Raw genomic sequence first — 25,769 nt, 5'->3', positions numbered from 1 at the left:
CATTAAAACTGAGTACAGATGTGGTGTGTAGTCCACGTTATACAGGGTAACCTCGAGTTAACCACAAACAAAATCTGCTTGAAGCAGTTTAGAGATGCAGCGTAACTTGCCATGGCAACAGAGCTTGGGTGACACCTATCCACCTTTCGTAGTACGGGTTAGTCAGGAAGTTGCACCCGACGTCACAAAGTTACTCCTGAAGTTACTTGGATAAGGTCTGCTTGGATTCAACCAACAAGTGGTTATCATCACCAAACTTTCCTTTCCAGCTGTGAAACACTGGTCTGCTTCTTGTTACACCTTACACCCTTGATAAATACTTGATCTTCTGCATCAGGCCCGTATAGTTAATCTGTCAACAGGACTGAACAGGACTTAATGTACGCACTGAACATACAAAAGTGGACATAAGTAGCCACCTAGTGTAAAATAACATGCTGATTAGAGAGACCAAACTCCACTGTACTACCACTATGCAAACACGATTATTACTGCTTCTACCATTCCACTACTACAACTGCTTGTAATACTACTACCATTACAGCTGCTGCTTCTGCTATGACTATTGATGCTACTTTATTTCTCTACAGATGGATTCAGGCCTCCATTTTTTTGTCTTTTATGCAGCAGTGGCATGATAACAGCAGCAAGAAAGCAGAAAGAATTGCTGGATGAGCTGGGATAGTTTGGATCACTCCTAGCCAAAATGAAACAGCTGTGGTGCACCACTCCAATCATGCAGTGGCCAACATATCCAAGAAGGTTACCAAGCCAGCTGTTAAAGCATACATGTGCTTCTTTGAGAAAAAATCATATACCAGCCCACTTGTGGAATAGCTTGCTGTTACCAACTTAGAAGAAGTGAAGACACAAGAATCTTGCTGATATTCTGCTACTGCAACACAAGTGAAGGACAAATAGGTTTTGTGGAGCAAGAAAACACAGAATTTAGCAGCCACAGTGTTTGTTCTTAAGGTGGTAACGGATATTACTGGATTAGGACAGATATAGAACTACACAGTATATCAGCACACTATTGACTTTCATCAGTTAAAACAGTTTCAGACAGTTTTGTGTCTTGGTGGCTCCAAATGAGAAATAAAATTAATACCCCAACCTAGGTGGTCTGTGGTCTCTTTATACCACAAAGATGTAGGATAAAGAAAAGAGCTTTTTCATGATAGAACATTTGATTATTTATTACTGAGATCCTTTTTATTTGATACATCGCATTCTGAGGGAGGGGAACTTGATTTGTGCAAATTTGTGAACTTAAAATGTGTTAACTGACCCTGATTACAATTGTTACAATGCCTTTTAAGCATTTCCCTCTAGAATGACACACATGCAGTTTACAATAACGTTGGCAGATTTATTACTCAAATTACTACAAAAAGTATTTATTTTCTTTGCAGAACATCTGTACAACACAAACCTGGAATGATGCACATGTAAATATCTGCGACATTCTTTCTCTGCAAATAGTTATTATTTTATATTCTTTTTTATTATTCTTATATAACTTGCATTGTTTATTCCATATTTATATATTTCTAGATTTCTTTATGTCAGTTGTATGTTTGTCTACGTGTAGCACTTTATCACCAAAGCAAATTCCTCATATGTGTAAAACACTACTTGGCAATAAATGTCCTTCTGATTCTGATTCTGATTCTGATTCTCAATATTTGTATATAATTATGCAGTTCTTTCGCTCCTGATGAGCAGTTGGCCCCTTGCATGGCAGCATCTGCCATCAGTGTATGAATGGGTAAATGTGACAAGTGCAGTAAAGTGCTTTAAATGGTCAGTGGAAAAGTCCATTTACCATTTTCTCATCTGTGGCTGTGGACTGTTTTTCCTGGCTTAACTGATATCTCTGCAATGGCCCCTCACCAGCTGCACAACTAGGGGACAACCAGCTGTGAATGTGCAAGATGGGAAGGACAGTCCAAATGGGAAACACATGTGTCACCAAGGACACCAACGTAGACCTTTCTCTTGGTCAAGATCATGTAGGAATGACCCAACCAAGGACAGTGTGTACAACATTACAACTTCCCTTCCCATTCAGTAATTTATATGAATGTGATCCTAAAACATAAAGAAGAGAAGAAGAGGGTTTGCCCTTCCCTTTGTCTCAATCAGTGGCACCCGGAGGAGTTTTGATTTATGTTTCCCAGGATCTGTGCTCCAGGAACAACCCCAGCTGTTCCATTGACACCACTGAGGCCAGGGTAGCGATGAGTAATGTAATTAACCAATGAACGAAAGGAGGGAGATGTAGAGTTCGTCTGCATGGGGGTTACAGTTGCCCGCTGATGTTTCCACACGACAGGGCCATATCTCAGTATGTAAAAAAGCCCTGCTCCAATGTCATCCTCTCAGCATAATTAAATGAGATAAAAGTCGCAGCGGAGGAGTGAGCCTTAAAGGCTGGCGACGGCATCAGTGTGGTGCTGCTCTATAGTGCCGGTTCATGTTTCTGTGATATAAACATGCTCTGTTACATCTCTGCAGGGGGAGCTCATGCACATGCTGGAATATTAACAGATGGGGAGTGAGTATGAAGCAGAGTGTGGACCGATACAGGCAAGTACCAATACTGATAGATTTGCGCTTAAGCTGCTGAAACGGGATTTTGTGCAATTAAAAAATTAAAGAAACTCTCCATCGAAGATCTTTCAGGTATCCATTTAGAATCCTAATGAATCCCTCATTAAATGTAATTAGGCTTGGCTTAAAGTAACTAAATTCATAGATAACTAAACTTGAAAGATTTAATTTAAATCTGACAAAAACACTTTTAATGTCTGAGAGGGCATAAGCATAAAAGTCACAGCCTAACTAATGTTTTCAACCTGTAGTTACAACCAACAACAATAACAAAAACTATAGAATCCACGCATCTGACTGACTGAAGTAACAAGTGTAGCCTACTTACATTTACACCCTATTTTTTAATGAGCTTGGTCTAAATACTATATCCTCAGGATAAAAGTTCAACTGTAAGATCGCTGTTGTTTCAGGTTTCAGTAATACAGACATGACACAATTAGTGACATTATTTCATTAAAGGTCAATCGCCTGGACACAGCAGGATTTAAAACAGTAAAATCAGTTCCTTTCCAATGGAATCGCTCTGATCAGAGGATCTGCTTAAGGAGGGAAAATTATTCCATGTGAAAATATGAGCAAATGTGCTATCAAAAAATGTGTCTTTAACATGCTGTAAATTGGATTGGAAACAACAGAACTGTAAACAAGGATTACTGTCACTGCTGAGACTGTGAGACTGGATGTGAAGACACTACAAATGAACACTATCTATTATCCAGTCATGAATATGTAGCAAAGACAATGAACAAGGCAATGTCAATACTGATAATTTCATATCCGAGTGGCGGAAGCACAAGTACGCATAGTAAGTGAGGTGAGCTGTATGATGATGATGATGACGTGCCAGCGTGTCTTTAAATGAATTCTTTGGCATTGTAGCAAAATTCTTAAAGCTGCGGTCTGTGCATGTTTGAACAGATGGTGAAGCTTCTAGTTGTTTAACCTCGTTGTTCCTCCACTAACTGGGTAACATGAATGACAACACGTTATTTAAACTGATGATGGGAGTTGGCGTATGTGTTGCAACCAAGACAGAAGGACCCTACAAAAGTTTGCTTCAAGGCATTCCACAACACAGATGAATATTACAACACTCAATCAAATCATTTTGGATATTTGTAAAATTGGCATGGCAACTGCAATATCTGATCAAATGTGATATATTAAGGGGTGAGAACAAGAGGAACTATTTGGGCCTAAAAGGGGAGTTACGTCCTTTTGGTAATGAGAAATGTATTATGGGTATTATGGGATAGCACTTGAGTCAAAATGGCTGACAGGGCATGTTAGTCATCAAGGTCAATCACGAGAAGAAGATAGCTTTTTACTACTCAAAAAGAGTTACTAAGCTTCTTTCAAGATGCTAATGATCTCTTTCATCATGTAGGCACTGAGAAAGGACAGACAGACGCTGATAATGGTGGTAATAACGGACAGGACCCACAGAACCACCACCAGTCCACACACCTTGCCCATCTCTATTATTAACCACAAGTTCATAGTGTCTGCACACAGCCAGATGGAATGCAGCCACTGAGACTGCCAAAAAATGTGCCTGTTTACAGTCAAAAGGGGGACGGCCACTCTTGATGGCAAGGAGGAGTAGGCCTTACAAGCTCCCTGACCTCCCACACAAAAGAGGATCCAAAAGGGCTGGGGGGGTTACACACGGTAGCTTTGCTTCAAACTTGAGAAGTTGCAGAGCTGCAGTCTCTGTTCATTCAACTTACACTGTAAATTTCCAGCTAAACTGAGCTTTTCTCTCTCTCTCTCTCTCTCTCTCGCTCGCTCGCGCGGTCTTGTGCAGAGTTTTGCGTGCATTCGGTGCTGCAGACAACTGCATGCACGTCGCAAACGATAAAATATTCTTTGTGTGGTTCGTCAATAGTGATAAATTATCTGAAAGTCCCGCAAGGTGCAGACAACTCGGCACAACACCAGTGAAGCTGGAGCTCTGTCTCTTCAGCAAGTGTTCCTCTTCTGCCACTGCACATAGACGCTAGGCTTATGCATGCGCACTGACGACCCAGGGTTAGGGTTACACTTTTGGATTTATTCACGCACTTTAAAAACATTTATTGGAAGTTTTATTCTTTTTACATGTTTATTTACAGCATTAAACGTTGAAATGTATATTGTAATAGGCTGTATATTAACTTATTGGGAGAAAGCTGGTAGTTTCATTTAAATCAGATGTTGAGCACCTCCATATGGCCAAAATGGCATGATCCTCGTTTTGCTGCGAAGCTTCGACTGTGAGATTGACAGTCGAATCAGGCTCCGCCCATCAAATCTTCGACTATTCGGGTTAGACCTAGAAATTACTAAACTATTAGTTATTTGGAAAAATGGTTATTGTTAATGTTTTAACAAAATTAATAATATAATTCTTTATTGATCCCGCAGAGGGGAAATTTAGGTGTTACAGCAGCACAAAGACAGATATAGGTACAGATAAAAGAAATTTTAAATAAAATAAATAACTATATAAAGTAACAATAGAATAAAATTTTATCTAGATAAGAGCAGTGATAATAATATGTAATAGTAATATATATATATATATGGATATTTTTATATTATATTTTATTATATTTTATATTACATGACAATAGATTACTGTTACTTTTTAACTCATTCATGTAAAGCTCTTTAACATTTTCATCATATTTTTCATCAGATACACATCTACATCTACATCTAAAACAAAAAAAATATTATTTTCAATGAATCAAAGTATTGTTCATTAAGTATACTGTCAGGGACATGTTTACGACGTTTTAATATTTAAGACTGAATTTAATAAACAAAGTCAGGACAAACTGGACTGAAGTCAGTCAAATGTCACTTTCGTCTCTCTATATCTTTCTATCAGTGGACGAAAGCCTGAGAAACAGCTGTTAGACCGTTAATAGACATAGCATTTTGGTTGCAAACATCAAACAGATTGGAACGCTGCATATTCTAATTGTCAGGTTTTAACTGAAACACTGCAGCATAAAGTGGCTTTGATCTCTGCAGTCTACAGCAGAGCTTGACAACATTTATGCACACGCAGCCTCCTCACCACCCCCTAGCACAATGTTGCCCATTAAGTGGTTAATGATGTCATGTAATGAATGTTCCCTCACGGTGCTGCTCCAAAGCCTCTCAGTCTAGAGTAGATGTCATCAAATGAAATCAATGTGTGTCCTGGTGTTTGCACACACCACTGCGTTCTCAACAGTAACTCGACAGATTTGTGTACATACCAAAATTGGTGTAAACTCTCCTTTGAAACTCAGAAAAATTTAATTCCTTTTGGTGGATTAGCTGCTTTGTGACACACTGCATTTATAAAGGCTTTCATTGGATATGTTGTGGTATTTTTAGAGGACTGTCAGGGGGGTAAAAACCACTTCAAATTGATCAACTAACATGAAAGCCTTCCAGTAAAGGCGCTGCGCATGGTAAACTCACACAGGTGATTTTCATTAGACCTCTTCTCTGTATACACTGTGCTTGATTGACATCTTCCTGACTCTCTTGTTAGCTTTGTTTGACCTGGCCAAACTACACCTTTATCATTCAGAAGCCCCTAATGCATGCACGTCTTTATGTTTATCTGATGGCATTTAACATGTTGGCCTCATGTCTGAATAAAAGACACAATGTCAATCTTCCTAGGTCGGTCATTTCCTTAACTATCACAACACAAGTCTGATTTGAATGCAATCAGATTAACGTAACGGCTGCAGCAGCACAAGGTTAAACATGTAGAGAAAGAAAGGAAATGTGCGTCTTGTTCTCTCTCTCTTTTACACAAAGAAAATAAAAACACTTTAACAAACCACAAAACAAAGTATTCTTATAATTTCTGGTCACTCTATAAAAAAAACAGTGTGATCCATTTATTTATCCATCAGTAAATTAACCCCTGATGTTATGCCTTAATGGACAACCTTTTATGGTACAAATTAAGGGTAACACATAATGTTACAAGGTACATTTTTAGGGGCGTATACCCCTTAAAACCCTCAAAACTGTGCAGATAATACATTTAAAACCTAACCGTAACCCCTTAATAAATTATAATCCATTAATAATTATTACCCATAATTAAACCCAAATTTTAGGTATCGTTCTCCTCGATACCTGAACACTGTTGGGAATACATATCCCTTCAAATATAATACATTTTTACCTGAAAACATCTAAACATTCATGTAACCCTTAAATTGTAACTGATATGTTAATTAAGGGCTTCTCCAATGAAAATGTTCTGTAGGTGTTTGGTATCACCTTTTCAAATTAGGGGATCTCTCACAACTGAACAAAAAATAATGTTTTAAGTGGCAGAGGCTTTGTGGTATACTGGTGAGCTATATATATATATATATATATATATATAAGTGGTGAATCAAACCCCTCTTTTATATCAAAGGCAGATGATATAACTGAATGATAATGACTGAAATCAGCCCATTATATTAACAAACCTGCTGGTTGTATTGGTCTAAATGGAGACAGTGAGCATGAGAGAGAGAGACTTCACCAACATGGTGTAAGACAAGTAATCTGCACATCCCCCTTCACAGCTCCACTCCACTCTGCTGTGGGCTCACACACTCACATATAAAGGCGGACCTCAGCACGATAAAAGCTTCAGCATGGTGTTTAACCCCCACATTATTACTGAAGCTTAAGTAACACAGATCCACTCTTTTTCACAGCAGATGAGTCTCGTACCACGCACAACAAATGTGATGGATTAGACTCACATGATCTGACAGATCTATGATACTGGTCTTTTATTCAAAAGCTGTCACTATTTGGAATTGTTATTTCTTTTAGCTAAAGAAATCATCAATGAAATCTGTCTCACCTTGCCTTAAAGAAATAGTCCAATATTTTTGGAAAGGCACTTATTTGCTTTATTTTCTTTGTAAAAGTGAGAAGTCTTGTCTGTGCATTAAATATAGCTCATATAGCTTAGCGTAAAACTAGAGGCAGGCGAAAACAGCCAGGCTGGCTCTGTCCAAATAACAAATAAAAAATACAACTCACACGTTGTCTTATTTGCACACTGTATCTTGTCTCTTTAAACTGTCCGTGGACAGAAAGAGGAGTTACATGTTAACTATTTCTTGACAAACAGTTTACATCAGTCCAGTAAAGCATCTTGAGATACAGAATGGATAGCCAAATACTGTCAATAGAGTAGTCTCTGTACAGGCAAGAAGATAACTAATCTGGAATTCAACAAGACCTTAAGAAGCTGTGCACAATCACTTCCACTGGCTGTTGTTCGCCAAGAAGTAGTTCCAGCATGTCACGTCCACTAAAACCATAAATTGATATTTTTTCCCATTTACTTTTTGTTTTTTTTTTACTATTCCATGTACTGATGAAGCAAATGAGAAACATGTCAATGTTGTGTTTTTACTTTAGACAGAGTGAGGCTTGCTATACCACCCCTGCTTCCATTGTTATGCTAAGCTAAGCTAACCACATCCTGACTCGAGCTCTGACACAAAAATGATATTAATCCACTCATCTCACTCTCAGACAGAAAGTAAATAAGTGATTTGTTGCAAAGAGCTGCTTAGCCACTAAAATCATTTTGGTGTCGTGGCTTTCAATTTTAGTGCTCCATTATGTTTAAAAGCTGCCGGCAGGATGACATCACTTGACAGTGCCTTCCAAAAGCATTAAAATTCACTGTTAAAACATAAACAAAATGTTTTGTGATGTGACGACGCTATGGTTAAGGCACAAAAATAACTTGGTTAGGTTAAGGGAAATATCAAAAACATCCAAATGAACTGTGTTAAGGTTAGAAAAACACTTCCCTAAGGTTAGGGGACCTTCATCATGATGGTTACAATAATAACAACTTGGTTAAGGTCATGGTTTGAAAAAACAATGTTGACTGTCGGTAAAAAACAGGAAGCAAGCAGAGGTCTCCCGTGGCAAAGTCCAACATTTTATTGATCCATCCAAACACCACGACCTCAGTACTATGTGGACTTTGTGGCTCTACAACAATGTCACACTACTTCCTTCTTTGCTCCCAATGGACAAGAGGCATAATTCCTATGGCCTCTAGAGGACTTTTCACTTGAATGTAATATGTCATTTTTGGGCACTGTTCTTTTTTTGGGAGCAGCGTCAGTAAAAATGTAGCCTTCAATAACAATAACTGTATGTATCCATTCTTCCACCCATCCGTCATTTACTAACAAGACAGCAACCAACTACTCTTCAGTGACATGACAATACATCACTCTTCTTTCCATATTCGCTGCTAAGCACACAGTGCTGTGATGATTCTGTGCTGCTCCGTCAACAGATCAGCTTGAGCACTATCGCTATTGCTGCTTATAGCACACGTATTCTACAGGGAGCCAGAGCAGGAGTGATATACCAGCAGATAAAAGCCAAATATGATTTATCATGTGTCTTACATATAGGGGTCTCTGGACCTACACTCCAGACACAACACAAAAACAAGTTGAGTACTTCTTTTGCACAAAAGGATTTGTTCCAAAGAAAAACAGAAAAAAATGTTGGTGTAACACCGCCAGGGCAGCACGGCTAATGCAACCAGTCTTGGGAAATATCTGCCAGTGAGTCTTGATCACAAGAATTCTTTAGCAAAGGGGAAGACCACAAGCCAACGGCTGCAAAGTTCCTCCACCCTAGTCAAACTCACAGCATCTTGTAAAATGAATGTGTTCATTTTAATCTGTGCAAACTTTACTTTGAGCTAGCTCATGTGAAGTGTGAACTAAGCTAGGCTAAGCTAGTCTAATCATGTCATGACTCAGCTTCACGCTACGAGACGTTACTTGTTTGAGACAGTAGGTAGACTGATAAAATGTTCTAAAATACATAAATAAGTCAGCAGTAATTATTTTTCACTCTGGACAGAGAAGGCTACGCTGAGCGTTTTCCTGCGTTCAGTCTTTACACTAAGCCAGGTTAAACGCATCCTGATTCCAACTCTGTACTTCGCACAGACAGACAGACAGTATTGATGTTCTCCTATAAGCCTCAGAAAGAAAACACATGAATATATATGATATTTCCCAAAATGTTGAACAAAACATTAGCAGTCCACAAATTGCAACACCAGCCAGACACATACAGCCTGTAACAATATATGTTTCTATAAAATGAAGGAAGAGCAGGCAGTTTCTTCTCAGACTGACCAGCATCCCTGCCTGCTGCTTCTGTTACATCTCTAATAGGAGGAAATGGCTTGTGGTAAGGAGAGGATCCAGCCCTTCTGTGGGAGTTTAATTCAATCACAGCTCTGGTCAAAAATGAATTAAAACTCTCATTAAGCCCCCCCCCCCCAGTCCTGTGTTCCAGAGACTAAGCTGGCTGCTAAGGCTCACAAGTAGAGATTTGGGTGTTACATATAAGCATCCGTCAGCTCGGCAGTTATCTTTCTGTGAGTCAGCCATCAGTCACTAACTCCATCATTTTGTTATTTTAATTTGCAGTGCTTGCACTCACCCACACAGTGAGCCCAATGAACCCAGTTGCGGATGATCCAAACAACGGTAGGCCATGTGGACGTCTTGTTGTTTAACCTGAACGAGTCACAGTTTGACAAAATTGAGACCGTAGTGCTCCCCGCCTGGACCTCATATCTCACTGAGCACAATGAGGATTATATGCTGCGATCCACTTCACAAGACCATTGACCTTTCACAGTACACTGTAACTAACCACTTTGGACTGTGGCCATTTATTATATGGAGCAGAGTGTGCAGAAAGTGTTGTTTTGTGTCAGGAAGAGAAAGAGGAACCTGCTTGTAACCCCACAGGAAAACATCTTTGTGTTTCCGACCACTAAAGTGCTGCGGGATCAATTCAGCCTCGCTCTGTCACTTCTGAGCAGCAGCTTACAATATCAGTGGAGTCAGACTGATCCATTGTTCCATCTATTGTCAGATCAAAATGACTCTGACAGTAGTATTTAAGCTTATTCTATTCCTGGAGTAACATGAATTTATTCTGGTTATTCTTTATGGATTTTGGAAAATAAAAGATGTGAACAAATGGATTGTCACAGATAAAAATGTGCAAGACTTGCGGAAGTTTGATTCTCTGCCACTTGGAAATAAGATATGAACAATGCAAGGAGCTCTAAGCTAAATAATTTAATGCTGATAAGTACCTAGAGCAATCTGTAAAGCTAAACCAAACATGGAGTCTTTTTATCAGCTGGGGGAAAGCCTTTACATACATGAGAATAGAACTCCCCCTGCCCTTCTCTTGTCCAACATGGGCCTTCCAACGTGAAACATGAGCTCCCCCTGCTGCTGATTCAAAAATGGAAAGTGTGCTGCCTTCAGGTGCTCATGAAAATGCAACGGCCAGAAAAAGTCCTAGCACATGAGAGGGAGTTATTGTGTGAGCAATGCTACATGTAGACAATGGTGTGAAGTGACTAAGTACATTTATTAAAGTACTGCAGAGTAGTAAAGTTTTTAGGTGGTGGTACTTTACTAAAGCATATCCATTTCATGTTCCTTTATACTTCTGTTCCACTCGATTCCACTTCAATTCAGAAGCAAACACTGTACTTTTAATTCACAACTTTGTTTTTACTACAGTTTCTAGTTACTTTGCGTTACTACAGTGCATAAAGCAGGTACAAAGATCTTTATTTTGACCAGCTACAACTTTGGAGTATTGCTTACATGTTAATTATAATACTATATGTATAACTTTCTGAATGGTATTATGAGTACATTTACTTTTGATAGTCTACTTTAAGTACATTCTGCTGCTAATAATTTAACTTTCACTTAAGTACAGTTTTGAATGGATGACTTGTACTTGTAAGTAATTGTTTTAACATTGTAGTATTGTTGCTTTAGCTTATATATCTGAATACTTCTTCCAACACTGCATTGAGGTGGTATGAGCATAGAATCTGTCTAAACAATGTTAATAGTATCTTTGACATGCTGTACATATACATATATATACATTGTAGTACACAAAGGTTTGTCCATCCATCCAACCATCGTCAACCGTTTATCCTGCGCACAGAGTCGCGGGGGCTGGAGCCAATCCTAGCTGACAGAGGGCGAAAGGCGAGGTACACCCCGGAAGGGTCGCCAGTCCATCGCAGGGCCACACATAGACAAACAACCAGTCACACTTTCACCTAAGGACAATTTAGGGTCACCTATTAACCTAGTCCGCATGTCTGTGGACGGTGGGAGAGAACCCACGCAGACACGGGGAGAACATGCAAACTCCACACAGAAAGGCCGGGGCAGCCGGGATTTGAACCCACGACCTCATGAGGCCACAGTGCTATCCACTGGCCCACTGTGCCAACCACAAAGGGTTGTGTTTTTATTTAATATACCAATTTTTCTATTACTATTACAGGCCTATCTAATAATATGACATTGTATATTCTTATTTCAAACTTTGTCTAAGTTTTAATTTGCATGCATTTAATTTTTGGTGGTGCTAAAGGAACACAGCGCCAAGTGCTCAGCCAGAAGTTTGTATATATTGTCACAGGTTAATGTCACTATATATTACCTTACCTTTTAGATGCCAATGCTGCTAAAAATCTTTCCACATTGGGGTTTGGCGATGCCACCCAAATATCAAGTTTAAAATAAAAAACAATTATGGTCATTTTTTTTTATCATCATTGAATGCCATGGTGTATAGTTATGCTATGAGGAAGCAGGGTCAGTATTGTTTGTATTGTTCGGACAAGATTAAGTTCTTAGCATTTCTGGCCATCGTGATTAACTGTGCTGCTAAAGTGGAAAGGAAGTCTAAGAGAATATAAATAGTTGTTTATGCTGTCAGAATGTTTTTTTGATATAGTGGGAATGGAGAGGAAGTGCGGGCTATTGTTGAGAGGGGCTTTCAGGCCCAGCTTGAGTAGGCTAGTTTTCAGAATTTATTTATTCATTGTTCGACTGGATAAGAGAATTGAATCTTATTTTCAACCCAGAAGAAGGCGGTAATGCAACATTTTGGATGCAACTCGCCCCTAAAAAACAAAGAAGAAAAAACATTCTCAAGTTTGCAAAAGCAGTTTACGAGGCGTACGTGAAGGTAGCACAATGTTGTAAGTGTAATGAATGATGTACGGCAGCCCTGAGTCGTGGTCCATACACGTGGAGAGTCAATTTGAGGATCGATGGGGCTGTAGGGCAGTACAGCAGTAAACGCGTTGTTATTTGGATTGAAATTTCGCCTCTGGCAAAAGGTCTTGTGAACTGTTTTTGTCGTCGACAATTTGTTTTGAAAGGCAGCTCTGAAATATTTGGTGAGTTTAAATTGTACGCTGTTAACTGCTGAGGTAGTTTGGCTAGCTAGCAAACACTGTTAAGTTACAAGCTAGAAACAATAAATGAGTGTGATTTCCGGTCAAAAACAATTAAAATAAAATGATGTTACAAATACCATGCGCTAGAATTTAGCTGTGTATTTGAATGATTTATTATATTTCAGCTGAAGTCTTGTAACCCACAGTAGAGTATGTAATAATGCAATAGATGGTCAATGTGAAGTATTTTGTTGACATGCTACTCCTACAAAAGTTACTCAAATAGCTACATTCGCTTTTATTTTGAATGCACTCGGGTCTTCTGGTCACGTGTAAGTTGGCGAGCTTGATGCCGTTGTTTGATATGGAGAGCATGTTAGCTAACGTTACTCTTTGGACAGAAACAGAAAATTAGCAGTGGTCCTTTGTTCAGCAAACGTTGAATTTGTCTGTTTGTCCGTTCACTGCAGACACTAACCGAGGCCTTGGTGTTGTGTGTATGATTGTAATTCTCGCGCAAGGTATTATTTTCGGCGGGTGGCCGCTCACTTGTAGTTTAAGGGAATCCGGAACTTCCCTCCCGCTCGGGCCACACGGTGGGTGTCACCGAGCGCTTCCAACGTGCCATGAGGTTATGTGTTGAAACTGTTGTGTTCGGGGAAGGACGAAAAACGTTTAGGTTTCAGCATTAACGTTACATATACTTGTTAAATTTGATGACCTCCGAGTTTTTGTAACTTCAAATAACCAGTGGTTTTAGACGGTAAACTTATTTGTCCCGAATAGTTGCCTTGGCAACAGCTCCTGGGGTCCACGTTGTAGAACAAGGACATGGAGGAGCCATTGTTTTAGTGAAGTTAGCTCAATAGCGAAATTAGCTTTTACAGAAATGTTCTCTACCCTTACTGTGATCTTATTGTATAGGCCAGTCTAAATATTTCCTGTCAAATGTCGATACCTTTGGCAATTTCAGCTGCATCTTGTGGCCTTCATCAGCAGTTACCTCCAATGAACCTTCAAGCTCATACATTGTTTTCTGTTGAGGCTGTTTCTGCTTGACTTTCATTTAGTTGTGGTGTCATTTTTCACTTTGTTACCTCCTCAGTGCTGCACTGCAGTGGTCATGTTACTGGACATCTTTCCTGTGTTTTAAGCTTGTGTAGTTGATAATTTTTAAAATCTCAAGCACAGTGAGGCCTGAAACAGTTTTACCAAAGCACAAATAGTTTATACTTACGTTTTCCCCTCTGAATTAATAATTTTACATGATCTGCTGTTTGGTTTTAATCATCTGTCTCTAGATACCAGAGCACAATGATGAAGTACATCCTGGTAACCGGAGGAGTCATCTCAGGCATCGGCAAAGGCATCATTGCGAGCAGTGTGGGCACAATACTGAAGTCATGCGGCCTGCACGTAACTGCCATCAAGATCGACCCTTACATCAACATCGACGCGGGCACATTTTCACCCTATGAGCATGGTATGTCGGAGGAAACGGTCACTCTCATTTAACACAGTCAGAAATAAACAGCCACGCGTTATGTGTGTGTCACGACTGTGTCATGCCCACTCCTTCCAGGGGAAGTGTTTGTGCTGGATGACGGGGGTGAGGTGGACTTGGACCTGGGGAACTACGAGCGTTTCCTCGACATCCGGCTGACCAAAGACAACAACCTGACCACCGGCAAGATCTATCAGTCAGTCATCAACAAAGAGAGGAGGGGAGACTACCTGGGCAAGACTGTGCAGGGTAAACAGCCGCTGTTCTAAGTGTGGTAGAGGGTGCTGGGCTGAAGAGAAGTGGTTAACCAGGAAAGATTTTTGTGTTTTTTTTCTCTTTTCCAGTGGTGCCACACATCACAGATGCCATCCAGGAGTGGGTTGTGAAACAGGCCAGAGTACCAGTTGATGACGATGACGTAGAACCTCAAGTCTGTGTAATAGAGGTAAGCCGTGCGCCACCAAATGCCTCATATTTTGTGGAGAGTTACCCGCTGCGTCAAGGCCCTGCTGAGACAAAGGCTTCCGTGATTGTCACACTCAATATTTTGTGACTCTCGGCGTGTTCGCAGTTGGGAGGAACTGTCGGAGACATCGAGAGTATGCCTTTCATCGAGGCCTTCAGGCAGTTCCAGTTCAAAGTGAAGAGGGAGAACTTCTGCAACATTCACGTCAGTCTGATACCACAGGTAAGAGAGCAACTCCTTCAGGCCTCGCTGCTTTTCTCTGAGGCCAAACACTTGTTCTGCCTCAAGCACCGTGCGTCTCTTACTCTGGAAGTACAAAACAACAACAAAAAAAAAATATGTTGCATGTTGAAATATGTACTCGAAGAATCATACATTTTGAATTCACAAACAAGATTTTCATATATGGATAAAATAGAATATGGATCCTCACCAGGAATCGCACTGAAACTTAAGACTAAACACACTCCTACCTTAGAAGGACATAAGCTATTTATGAAGCATCTTATACTTACTTACGTCAAGAACAAGGATTACTCTCAGGACAGACTAACTTTTTTTAAACACAAAGTAGACATTATGATGATGGCTTTTGTAGTTCTCTGACAGTTGTGGTTTGGCGTGTTAGACGTGGGTAAAAATGAAAATGCTGCAAGTAGCGGCACTTTTACGTGTAGATATAGGATGAGTGAGAGATATATGATAAATAGCCTGTTCTCTTAATGATATTTACCAATATACAATTTACATAGTAAGTTAACACTGTTCCTGTAATATTTCCTATAATAAATGCCTTTACTCCGAGGCCGAATCATCAGAAATGCATCACTCTGAGAAGTTTTTGCAGTGTGGGACTGATTTCTCAGACGTTCCCAGGGGTTTAAGAAATACTTTTCCAGAAATGGAATGCATGTAGTTTTTGTTGAGTATAGTATGGAAATGTAGACAGAGCAGGTCTTCTGAGCAGTAAAGGAGCAAAAGGCAGCTCATGTGTGAACCAACACACGTGTTCATTTGGAGCTCGACACTGTCACAGTGTTTGTTTGATGGCAAAAGATCTAGTAGGGTAGCATCTTAACAAAATCCAATGTTAATTTATCATGAGAATTACTATACAGTCGTATAAATGCCAAAAGAGGGAAGGTGATAACATTACCAAATAAGGTTTCTTTGCAGATTCAAAGCTATTTTTCAATATCCCATACCCCCTAAATGTGACATTAGATCCACCCTGATTGCATCAGAATGTTTAGAATACAAATTCATCTTCTTCAAAAATCAGTAAATAATTTTGGACTTTCAGCGTTGCGTTTTTTTGTTTCTTGTATTTTTATCGAGATGCACAGACAGAAGGTTAGCATCGTCGTGACTTATACAGGCAGTTACATATTTGGTACATCTCCATTGTTCTGTCCAGCCCAGTGCAACAGGAGAGCAAAAGACCAAACCAACACAGAACAGCGTCAGAGAGCTGAGAGGCCTGGGTTTGTCCCCTGATCTGGTGAGTCTGCTGTACACACACATCCTCCAATAATTGCTCCACTTCACACTGTGTGTGTGTGTGTGATTCCTGCTGACTGATTTTACACATCAGTGTATTTCATGAATCATGATCATCATCAATTAAGGCTGTGTGATGTGACTGAAATCTCAGATTCCAATATAGAATTTTTATTGTAAATTCAATTAAATATCATACTGTTGGAACAGTAACTGGTGATATTTCTCTGCATCATAAAGGCGAGGTATGCGGGGGGAAAAAAAACAACCAAAAAAAACTTATATATATAAAAAAAAAAAAAAACAAAAATGCTCTTGACGGTCCCAGAGCAGCACAGCAGCTCCAGACTGCCATACTCGACTCTCCTGCTGCTATAGCTCGTTTTTGCTTGCATGTTCTGAGTCCTCCTGTTCTGTATTAGCCAGTTCTGGATAAACGTTACTCTCCTCCATGTTTGTTTGTTCTGAATGCAAATTCCTTCCCTGCAACTTGAAAACTTAACTTCACCGCAGAGCAAAAGTGCCGTCCCCTTGCAGAAATATTACAGTAAAGTGCGGAATTTTTCACACAACGAAATAAACGATGGAGCATAATTTTAAACGATAGATGTTTTACTATCGTCAAACGATAGGGCTGTGCGATATGACGATATCTATCGTCAAATGTCCGCAGTATCATGGAGCTGGTTGTGTGTCCCAGAAGAACAACCTGAAACCTTTTTAAAATTCACCCAGAATTCAGTTCTAACCTCTCTCACACACACACAGTTGGATAATGTTGGAATACAATGTCTTGTTTCATGGGTTATTTGGGATTTTTGAGGGTAATGCATATATTATAATAATAATAATAAAAGAAATGAAGATTTTAAAAGTTAAATTAATGCATGACGTTTCCTTAGTCAATGAGTAATTGTTTTAAATAATTGTTTGTGATTTTTCCCCTAATCGATTAGCCTTATTCCTGTGTTACAACACCACCCAGTCACCACTGAAATTGAGATTTAACAACCCGATTTTTGAGCTCGATGTGATGGTTGACCGCCGGGCTGTGATCAGGGGTAAATCAGCGATCGTCGCCAGTCGTTGTGTGAACTACTCAAGGACGCATCAAAACGGCTCCCCGACACATCACTTACGCATCACCGACGCCAGCCAGATATCTAGCATGCCAAATATCTGGAGAAGTCAGTTGACCCGACATGAACATCCAGCCAATGAGAGAAGGCAGCTACTTTTTTCACCGCAAAACCCTTTTAACTCTCCTCCAGCTCTCGTTGTAGCACAGACGATCCCTGCTAGCTGCGTGTGCTAATTCATTCTTTCACCCAGCTTCTTTGTCTTGACAATTGCTATCTTTATAATAACAAACAGCTGTATTGTGTGTAGGTTTGCGTCATTTCCTGTTTCACATTTCACGTGTGTTTTATTGACAAAAGTGTTGGGTGACACAGCCGCTGTCAGCTCGTGTAGGGTGTGACCCCCCTGTCACCGATCAGTCACATAGTGCAAACGCCACAACGACTTCAAGACTCCCGCCATAAGACGGCAAGTTGTGTAGTGTGAACGGCACGGCCATCGGCCGACGCTGTAAGTCGTGTAGTCTGCACGAGCCTTAATGTTTTTAACTTTGTGTATGACAGCAGTATGTTCTGAGGCGATCCTGACCTAACAGAGTTGTTAATGCAAATCACTGAACTCTTTTCTCATTATCCTCAAAACTCATTATCCTGTCGTCGCAAAGAAACTTCAGAATAACATGCCGAGTCCTCAGAATACAGCCACTTTACCAAACTTCACACACGCACAAACACAAAATCAGTGCAACATGCAGTCTTGACCACATTTCTTATTTGGCTCCTGTGTTTTCTGTGTGAAGTGACCCGTTTTCCCCTCATCCAATTTCATCTCCTCTTCGCTGACAGATCATGTGCCGCTGTTCCACCTCTCTGGAGAACTCGGTGAAAGAAAAGATCTCCATGTTCTGCCATGTGGAGCCTGAGCAGGTACCTCACTGACACTGAAGCACATTTTCTCGTCATCTCTGATGAAGCAGAGCCCTGACTCCCTGTCTCACTCCAGGTCATCTGCGTGCACGACGTGTCGTCCATCTACAGAGTACCTTTACTGCTGGAGAATCAGGGCGTGGTGGGCTACCTGAGCAAGAGACTGAATATGCCCATAGAGACTCGACCCAGGAAGATGCTGACCAAGTGGAAGGAGATGTCTGACAGGCGAGTGCTCAATAAAGGATTTCTGCCCTATGTGATCTGCTGATTTTACTCCAGAGAAGGTCTTGTTTCAGATGGTTTACTAATGTACATGCTGTATTCACAGGTCAGACAGACTCCTGGAGCACTGCTCCATAGCACTGGTTGGGAAGTACACCAAGTTTTCGGACTCCTATGCTTCCGTTATCAAAGCGCTGGAGCACTCAGCCCTGGCCATTAGCCATAAGTTGGAGGTGAAGGTATGTACACCGTGTTGTTAACCCCTGCTGCTCATTGTCACATTTTACAAATGTCTTCATTTAGTTCACCCAAACAATATGAGCTACACTTTAGCAGTTTGCACCAGAGGTGTGGACTCGAGTCACATGACTTGGACTCAAATCAGACTCGAGTAACAAAAATGATGACTTTAGACTCGACTTGACAAAATCAAAGAAGACTTGCAACTCTACTTTGACTTTAACACCAATGACTTGTGACTTCACTTGGACTTGAGCCTTTTGACTTGAGCTGACTTGACACTCCCCATGCCCGAATATAAATTGATATTAAAAACTGCGCAGCGCATTAACAGTGCCGTGCTCAATTAGATGTTGCTTCCTCCAGCAAGAGGGAACAATCGCCGACTGTCCAAAGCGCGGCCGGCCGCGCCGCGATCTCTTGTCTCTGGCCTACTACCGGCGCGCTGTGAACCGTTCGTGATCGGACCCTCTGGCTGCATAAATCACGCACAACAGCTGGGTGCCTGATGCAGCCTCACACAACTTTCTAAATTCCTCCATCTCACGGAGAAAAGAAAGGTCAGGTGGAAACAGTGTAGAGAGACTGCCACAGCTGTTGCATGAAGCTGCTTCCACCAAATATAAAACAAGTTAATTAAGATAAAACGATAATAGCGCTGAGTGCTGTTTTGTTTTATAAATCCAGCGCACCTCTTTCCTTTACAGCTGAGGCCCTCCCTAAAAGGTGTGTTCAGTGTTGCTTCACCTGATCGGTTCTTGTAAAATATCCACGGTGTCTCCGTCTTCTAACGTCATAGCGATTTATAGTTTTCTCACCGCTGGTTTCTGTCACTGCATCTCCCGACAAAACACCACGATGTATTATTTCAGCGTTCTGTAACGTAACTTCGTCAACTCGAGTAGTTCACCTGCTCTGTGATAGGCCTGATTTGGAAAAACTGGCAAATAGACGGCAAGATTATGAAAGTATCTATCTGAAAAAAATCTCAACCCCTCCCTACAGGCCTCCCTCCAAAGCCACTGCCCCAAAACACATGTTCGGTCCTGCTACAACCAAGTGATTTCTTTTCTTTTCCTTTTGTTTTGGTGTCAGACTATTTGATTTATCGAGTGCTGTCAGAATGTAAAAGGATTTTCAACTATTATTACAAAGCACGCTTCTGAAATAAATTGCCGTCCCTGGCTGTAAGAAGCGATGTGACTTACAATCCTGCGTATGCTGCCATCTAGTGGTTGCTGCATGCTATGAGATACCCACACAGGTCCTTTCATTTAAGTGGTAGATCAGACCTGCTCAAGGTTGGATTTACGTGAGGTCACCAATATGAATGATAAAGTTGTAACTTGTCCAGCAAACAAAACGAACAGGAGAGTCCCTGAAGTCCTGAAAATTTGCAATTGTGCTTTACAAGATGTGTGCACTAAATATTATCTTGTGCGCGTATGATTAAAAGGATCTCTGTGAGCTCCTTAATTTAGCCCTCTGAAAGGGACCGTTCTGCACAGTTGGTATTTTTAGTTTGGATACTGTAAGTACATTTGGTAATACCAAGATACTTTTACTGTTGTAGAATTGTACAAGTACAGCAGACTTCAGCTGTTGACCCCACAGTGGTCAAAGATTTAGTGTGGGGCTGCTCTGGAAAGAGTAGTGCAAACTTTAGGAGATGGATGGATCTTACAAACTTTAGGCCCCACGATACGATATTGTCATGATCCTTATGTCACAATACGATATTATTGTGATTTTTAAACATTGCAATGTTTTGCAAAAGGAAAACCTTTTTTTTTTTTTTTTTTTTTTTTTTTTGGTTTTTTTAGTGGACTGAAAAAGCAATTGATTTTATTATTGTATCAAAAAATAAAATTCTCATGTCCAATATATATAATTAAAGATCGATACTTGGCGTCTGTGTATCGATACAATATTGCCACGGAAAATATCACAATTCTATGCTGTATCGATTTTTATTTATAAATTCCCCCCCCCCCCCTACTAAACAGTGACGTGTTTCTTCTCCTCAGTATATAGACTCAGCGTATTTGGAGCCGAGCACTCTGCAGGAGGAACCAGTGAAATACCATGAGGCGTGGCAGAAACTCTGCAGTGCTGAGTGAGTGCTGAGGGAACCCCTTTTAAATTTTGTTTGGGTTTTTTTTGTAACAACAATCTCGACATTAAATGTGTAGTTAAATCCAACAGTTCCCCCCCCTTCTGTCCTCAGTGGCATCCTGGTTCCAGGAGGTTTTGGTGTCAGAGGAACTGAAGGAAAGATTCAAGCCATCAACTGGGCCAGGAAACAGAAAATACCTTTTCTAGGTACAGGATGACCATGATCACATGCTTAACATTATCTTAATACTGTGATAAGTTTTATTTACCCACCCCCCTTTCAGATTTGTCATATTGAAATGAGTAGTAACGCACTACTTGTATATATGTTTCTGCAGGTGTGTGTCTTGGAATGCAGCTGGCTGTATGTGAATTTGCCAGGAATGTGCTTGGCTGGAAAGGTACTATTAATCTCCCTATGTGATAGGCCTGATTTGGTATAGTTTTTCGCTTTACCTGACAAAGAGTTGATGGCAGTGGCTAGCGATTACATACTTAACAAAACTAATTGCATGTTTCTGCCTGTTTTTGCGCTTAGATGCCAACTCAACTGAATTCGACCCAGAATCAAAGCATCCTGTGGTAAATTTTTATCCTATTTAGTAAATGATCCTGTTGTAATTTGACCTGAGAAGTGCTTTGAATTGAGATGCTCGTGTGTAACCTTGGCAGGTGATCGATATGCCAGAACACAACCCCGGTCAGATGGGCGGAACGATGAGACTAGGGAAGAGACGGACCATCTTCAAGACTACCAGCAGTGTACTGCGTAAGAGGAAACTTTAAATTGACTTTCAGCCCAGTGCTGATGTAGCGATGCGTCTGCCCTGCGCTCACAGCTGTTCTGTATTCCAGGCAAACTGTATGGAGATGCAGAGTATGTGGATGAAAGGCACCGACATCGCTTTGAGGCACGTCGACCCGTCAGTTCATCAGCAGCATAAACCACCTTGTTGACAGTGGGTGTATTTATTTTTGAACTTTGAATGTTGTGCAGGTCAATCCTGAGCTCAAGAGTCACTTTGAAGAGAAGGGCTTCCGGTTCGTAGGTCAGGATGTCGAAGGGGAAAGAATGGAGGTCATAGAGCTGGATGGTATGGACAGTGAAACACTAAACTCCTTTTTATCTTGAACTGTTAACTCAGGGGTTTTAAAGGCCAACAATTTCACTACAACTTTCTGCGTACTTTTCTGTTTTCAGATCATCCGTATTTCGCTGGAGTGCAGTACCACCCCGAGTTTACCTCTCGCCCCATTAAGCCATCACCCCCCTATCTTGGTTTGCTGCTGGCCTCTGCCGGGAAGCTGCAGAGCTACTTACAAAAGGGCTGCCGTCTGTCTCCACGGTAAACACGCAGCATCAGATTACACGTCTCAACAAGTGTACAGACTCAGATTTGTCAGACCAGGGCCCCATTCTTCATATGTGGATAACCAAGTTATTCAGATTAGAATGGTGATTTGACATGAGTCTGTATGTGTTTGATTCTTTGAAACTGGTTTAAAATGCATCTGGAAGTGTTGTTAGAGCAGCATGTCTGTAAACCTGCAGGCTTACAGACAGATCGTGACCCAGATGTTTTACATGAACTCATTTTCAGGTACTTACGGCTCGCTTTAAAGAGTAAATATAATCGCAGGGAACATGCAGATTATTGTAAAATCACTATGATCTGTTGGTGTAATTATCACAATTAAGTGATAATGAATGTGATTAAATATAACTAAAACTGAATGCAAAAAGACACCTATGCAAAAAGACAACCTAAAAGATTCTTATGTTTGAGGCCAGTGGAGCCAGAACACATCGCATTTAATCATGCATGTGTGGAAACACTGAAGCACAAAAGACCAATATTTGTGGTAGAAGATGGGAACTTGCCATTGGCATGATTAGTACTCAGCCAGTCATAAGTGAGTTTAAAAAGGAGAGCTTAGGGTTAAAGTCAACTGCTTTGAAAGAACCAAATTAGTGAACCTGAAAAACTAGGCCTGGATTAATGACTTATTCTTTGACACAGGGACACCTACAGTGATCGGAGCGGCAGCAGCAGCCCAGACTCGGAGTTGTCAGAGCTGAAATTGCCTTCCATCTCAAACGAATGAACTTCATTTCCTGCCTGGAGTAATAAACCAACTTACCCAATATTGCAGATAGTTCTGGATTTTCAGCTACGCTTGTTACTGACCAGATTGAGAATATCCTTTGAAGTCTGGACAGTTTAGCTTCACATTGACACAAGGCTCAGGGATTGAAATGCAGATCCATTTGTCAGTATGGTGGCCTTACTGTAAATACTGCATGTATTTAAACATTGTATTATGACAGATACGCAGCTTCCTAAAGCTTACCTTGTTTAAACACCAGTGTAAAGTGCAGGACTCGCATGTAAGATTCAAGCCTTTGCTGAGTTCACATAAGGTTACTTGTCCCCACAAGGTGAATCAGTATTTTCTGTTGCATTTTGCTTTTAGTCCTTGAATAAATTTCACAGAAAGCCAAGTTTGTCTGAACCATTTATTTGAAAACTGATTAAACACAATACCAGCCAGTAGTAAGTGGTTGACCCCAGCCTTTAAGTAGTAATAGTCTTGTTAGCTGTACTGCAGGTACAAGTCAGTTCAGGTGAATGCCTGCAGCGGCGAAGCTAGACAACCTTGGATTCCCAATTCACTTGTTCGTGCTTCTGCCGGCATGTTGCTGATCTGAAATAAAATAAAGTGGATTTAGTGCAATTCACCAGCCTTTGGAGCCAGTTAATGAAGGGCTGATCTCAGTCCCATATCCGCAAGCTTCATCCAACAGTCCTCATTGTGTTATGTGGTCATCACTGATCAGAAGGACAACTTGCACATGACCAACACGTTTACATACCTTCACAACCCAGGAACGATTGAGAGCCCCTACCGCCCCAAGACACTGATACGAGCAGATGATTCCTACAGAAGAAGAAACTTAATTAAAACCAGCTTTAGCATGTTTATTACTTCCAGCTGCTGCACTAGCAGCAGCTCTGTAGGACAGTAGAGTGGCTGCTGATGGCACGAAGGGGCCACAACAGTCAAAGACCACCCAATTCTCTTGCATGCACTTGGAGAACCTAGAGCTACAGTCAAGCGCTGGTCCTTAGGATAGCATGCTGTATGCTAATGTGGACTAAATTAACCAGTCATTTTACCTTGACGTGAGATGTCCTCATTTAGTTCATCTTTGTCAGCCTGGAGTGGCACCTAGTCTCTTCAGGTGCTGCCATGAGGTCACCTAAAGGGAGCAAGGAAGTAGTTTACATATATTCTTTTACAGCTTTCTTAAAACTTCAATAAAGCAAATGTGGCTCAGTAAAATAATGTCTCAATCAAGATTAATCTCAGTGAGGGCAAGTTTGTCATCACAGCCAGGAGTGTTCACGTTTAATGTAGATCAGGATGTTACCTTCATGAGAAGGTCATTTTCATGTTTCGCCCTTCCATCTTCATTTCCCAACACCTGCAGAAAGATGGAAGTGTTGAGTTACCATCACTTAAACATGCGTACAACAAGTTAATCCTATGATTTGGTTTCAAGTGTCCTTCCCCTAAATGTTGCTGGAGCAGTTATTTTTAAACTGAACAGCGACCGTCGGTGAAAGTCTTCATTTTGGCTTCCTGTTGACCGTTCACTGCTACATGAGAGCATGAACGGCTTCGATAGGAGCCGGTTACTTAGACACGATATGAAGTCCTGACAAGAGAAAACAAAAAACCCTGACCTGCAGTCTATACAGATAGCCATGGTTAGAGGGGCTGGGCAGAGCTCCAATTATGGGTTGACCCTGTGGAGAAAAGACAAAAGCCAGTTAGTGTATATTCTAGTGATATACGATGAAGCCAGCGCAATCAGAAAATAATCGTTATTTTGATGAAGTCATTTAAAATTTTAACACTATAGTATTGATTGTTAGGAGGTAAGGTAACGTTAGCACTTTACGTTGCCTCCATCGCCAGATTGTGCTTTGTAATTAAACGTAAGGTCAGTTACCATCTGAGTAACGTTAGGAGTTAAACGTTTACGCTCAGCAGGCTAGGTACACTAATGTACCAGTAAAGTAGTTAACTGTTGTTTTAAAGGGAACAAAATTATGAGCCAGTTTCTGAAGGACGGGCTGAAAGTTAACCACGTGGTTCACGAGCATTAGCGCTAACATTTAGCTCGGCTAACGTTCGCTTAGGCCTTAACCTAAGGTTAGTCTTTTTTTTCCCCTTTTTTTTTTTTAATAAGACAAGCCCAGCTTGATGCAACTTGGGTTATCGTAAATGCAATTTTACCTTCGTGTGGTTACTCATCCTGAAGCATTACCTGGTCTTATAACTACAGTAGCTAATTCAGATAAGCTAATGTTAGTTTAACAGTTAACAGCTAGTGTTGATTACTTACGTAGCTTCGCCTAGACAAAACCTTAAGTACATTAAACTCTTCAGTAAGACAAACGCATGCTTGTAGATATAAATTGAGTTAAAGAAACACTAGTTGGGGCCTTACCCGTGTTCTGAGTTTGGGCTACTTTTCCTCTTGGAAGACTTGAAGTGAAAGAGAGCGAGTGAAGGGAGCGTCGCGTTCTTTTATACACATTAGCGCCGAGCAGCAGCCCGTTGATTGGCCCGTATAGCTCACATGGATCCCTTGCATGATGGGATATGTATTTTTACACTCATTTTAGGAACCCTTGCTGTCTTTTTGTTTTATTGTCACGTTATTGACACATTAATACTTATACAAACAGATATTCTGACATTTCGCCAAACACATTTTTT

At 40.7% G+C, this 25,769-nt stretch overlaps 1 protein-coding gene, 2 long non-coding RNA genes and 3 other non-coding genes across 9 annotated transcripts; 2 read left to right on the top strand and 4 right to left on the bottom strand.

Annotated features, from left to right (window-relative positions):
- The first annotated feature begins 1,788 nt into the window (after window positions 1–1,788).
- On the top strand, window positions 1,789–2,678 carry LOC123977220. The gene is made up of 2 exons (XR_006826594.1): window positions 1,789–2,350; window positions 2,521–2,678. It is a non-coding gene; the product is annotated as an uncharacterized LOC123977220 (long non-coding RNA).
- A 10,064-nt stretch (window positions 2,679–12,742) lies between these two features.
- On the top strand, window positions 12,743–23,481 carry ctps1a (CTP synthase 1a). 4 transcript variants are annotated; one of them, XM_046058583.1, is made up of 18 exons: window positions 12,743–12,922; window positions 14,224–14,405; window positions 14,505–14,675; window positions 14,771–14,871; window positions 14,998–15,114; window positions 16,310–16,393; window positions 18,318–18,398; window positions 18,475–18,626; window positions 18,730–18,862; window positions 20,891–20,979; window positions 21,091–21,185; window positions 21,317–21,379; window positions 21,517–21,560; window positions 21,651–21,747; window positions 21,834–21,889; window positions 21,976–22,072; window positions 22,180–22,324; window positions 23,000–23,481. In XM_046058583.1, exons 2-18 carry the CDS (start codon window positions 14,237–14,239, stop codon window positions 23,082–23,084), a joined length of 1,779 nt encoding a protein of 592 aa, XP_045914539.1. In that variant the 5' UTR covers window positions 12,743–12,922; window positions 14,224–14,236; the 3' UTR covers window positions 23,085–23,481. The 4 variants fall into 4 exon arrangements, with proteins under 4 accessions (XP_045914539.1, XP_045914540.1, XP_045914538.1 ...); XM_046058584.1 differs by lacking the exon at window positions 12,743–12,922 and adding an exon at window positions 13,287–13,518; XM_046058582.1 differs by lacking the exon at window positions 12,743–12,922 and adding an exon at window positions 13,536–13,601.
- A 1-nt stretch (window position 23,482) lies between these two features.
- LOC123976421 lies at window positions 23,483–25,581 on the bottom strand. Its single transcript, XR_006826356.1, has 6 exons — window positions 25,498–25,581; window positions 24,728–24,790; window positions 24,412–24,465; window positions 24,158–24,240; window positions 23,854–23,918; window positions 23,483–23,684 (listed from the first exon to the last, which is right to left on the bottom strand). It is a non-coding gene; the product is annotated as an uncharacterized LOC123976421 (long non-coding RNA).
- Window positions 23,745–23,818, bottom strand: LOC123977247. The gene has a single exon (XR_006826616.1). It is a non-coding gene; the product is annotated as a small nucleolar RNA SNORD99 (small nucleolar RNA).
- LOC123977241 lies at window positions 23,991–24,121 on the bottom strand. The gene has a single exon (XR_006826610.1). It is a non-coding gene; the product is annotated as a small nucleolar RNA SNORA44 (small nucleolar RNA).
- LOC123977229 lies at window positions 24,541–24,677 on the bottom strand. The gene has a single exon (XR_006826598.1). It is a non-coding gene; the product is annotated as a small nucleolar RNA SNORA16B/SNORA16A family (small nucleolar RNA).
- Window positions 25,582–25,769: the final 188 nt, after the last annotated feature.

This window comes from Micropterus dolomieu, linkage group LG09 (assembly GCF_021292245.1).
Source record: "Micropterus dolomieu isolate WLL.071019.BEF.003 ecotype Adirondacks linkage group LG09, ASM2129224v1, whole genome shotgun sequence".
Taxonomy (NCBI): domain Eukaryota; kingdom Metazoa; phylum Chordata; class Actinopteri; order Centrarchiformes; family Centrarchidae; genus Micropterus; species Micropterus dolomieu.
This window is presented reverse-complemented; position numbering and strand designations above follow the sequence as displayed.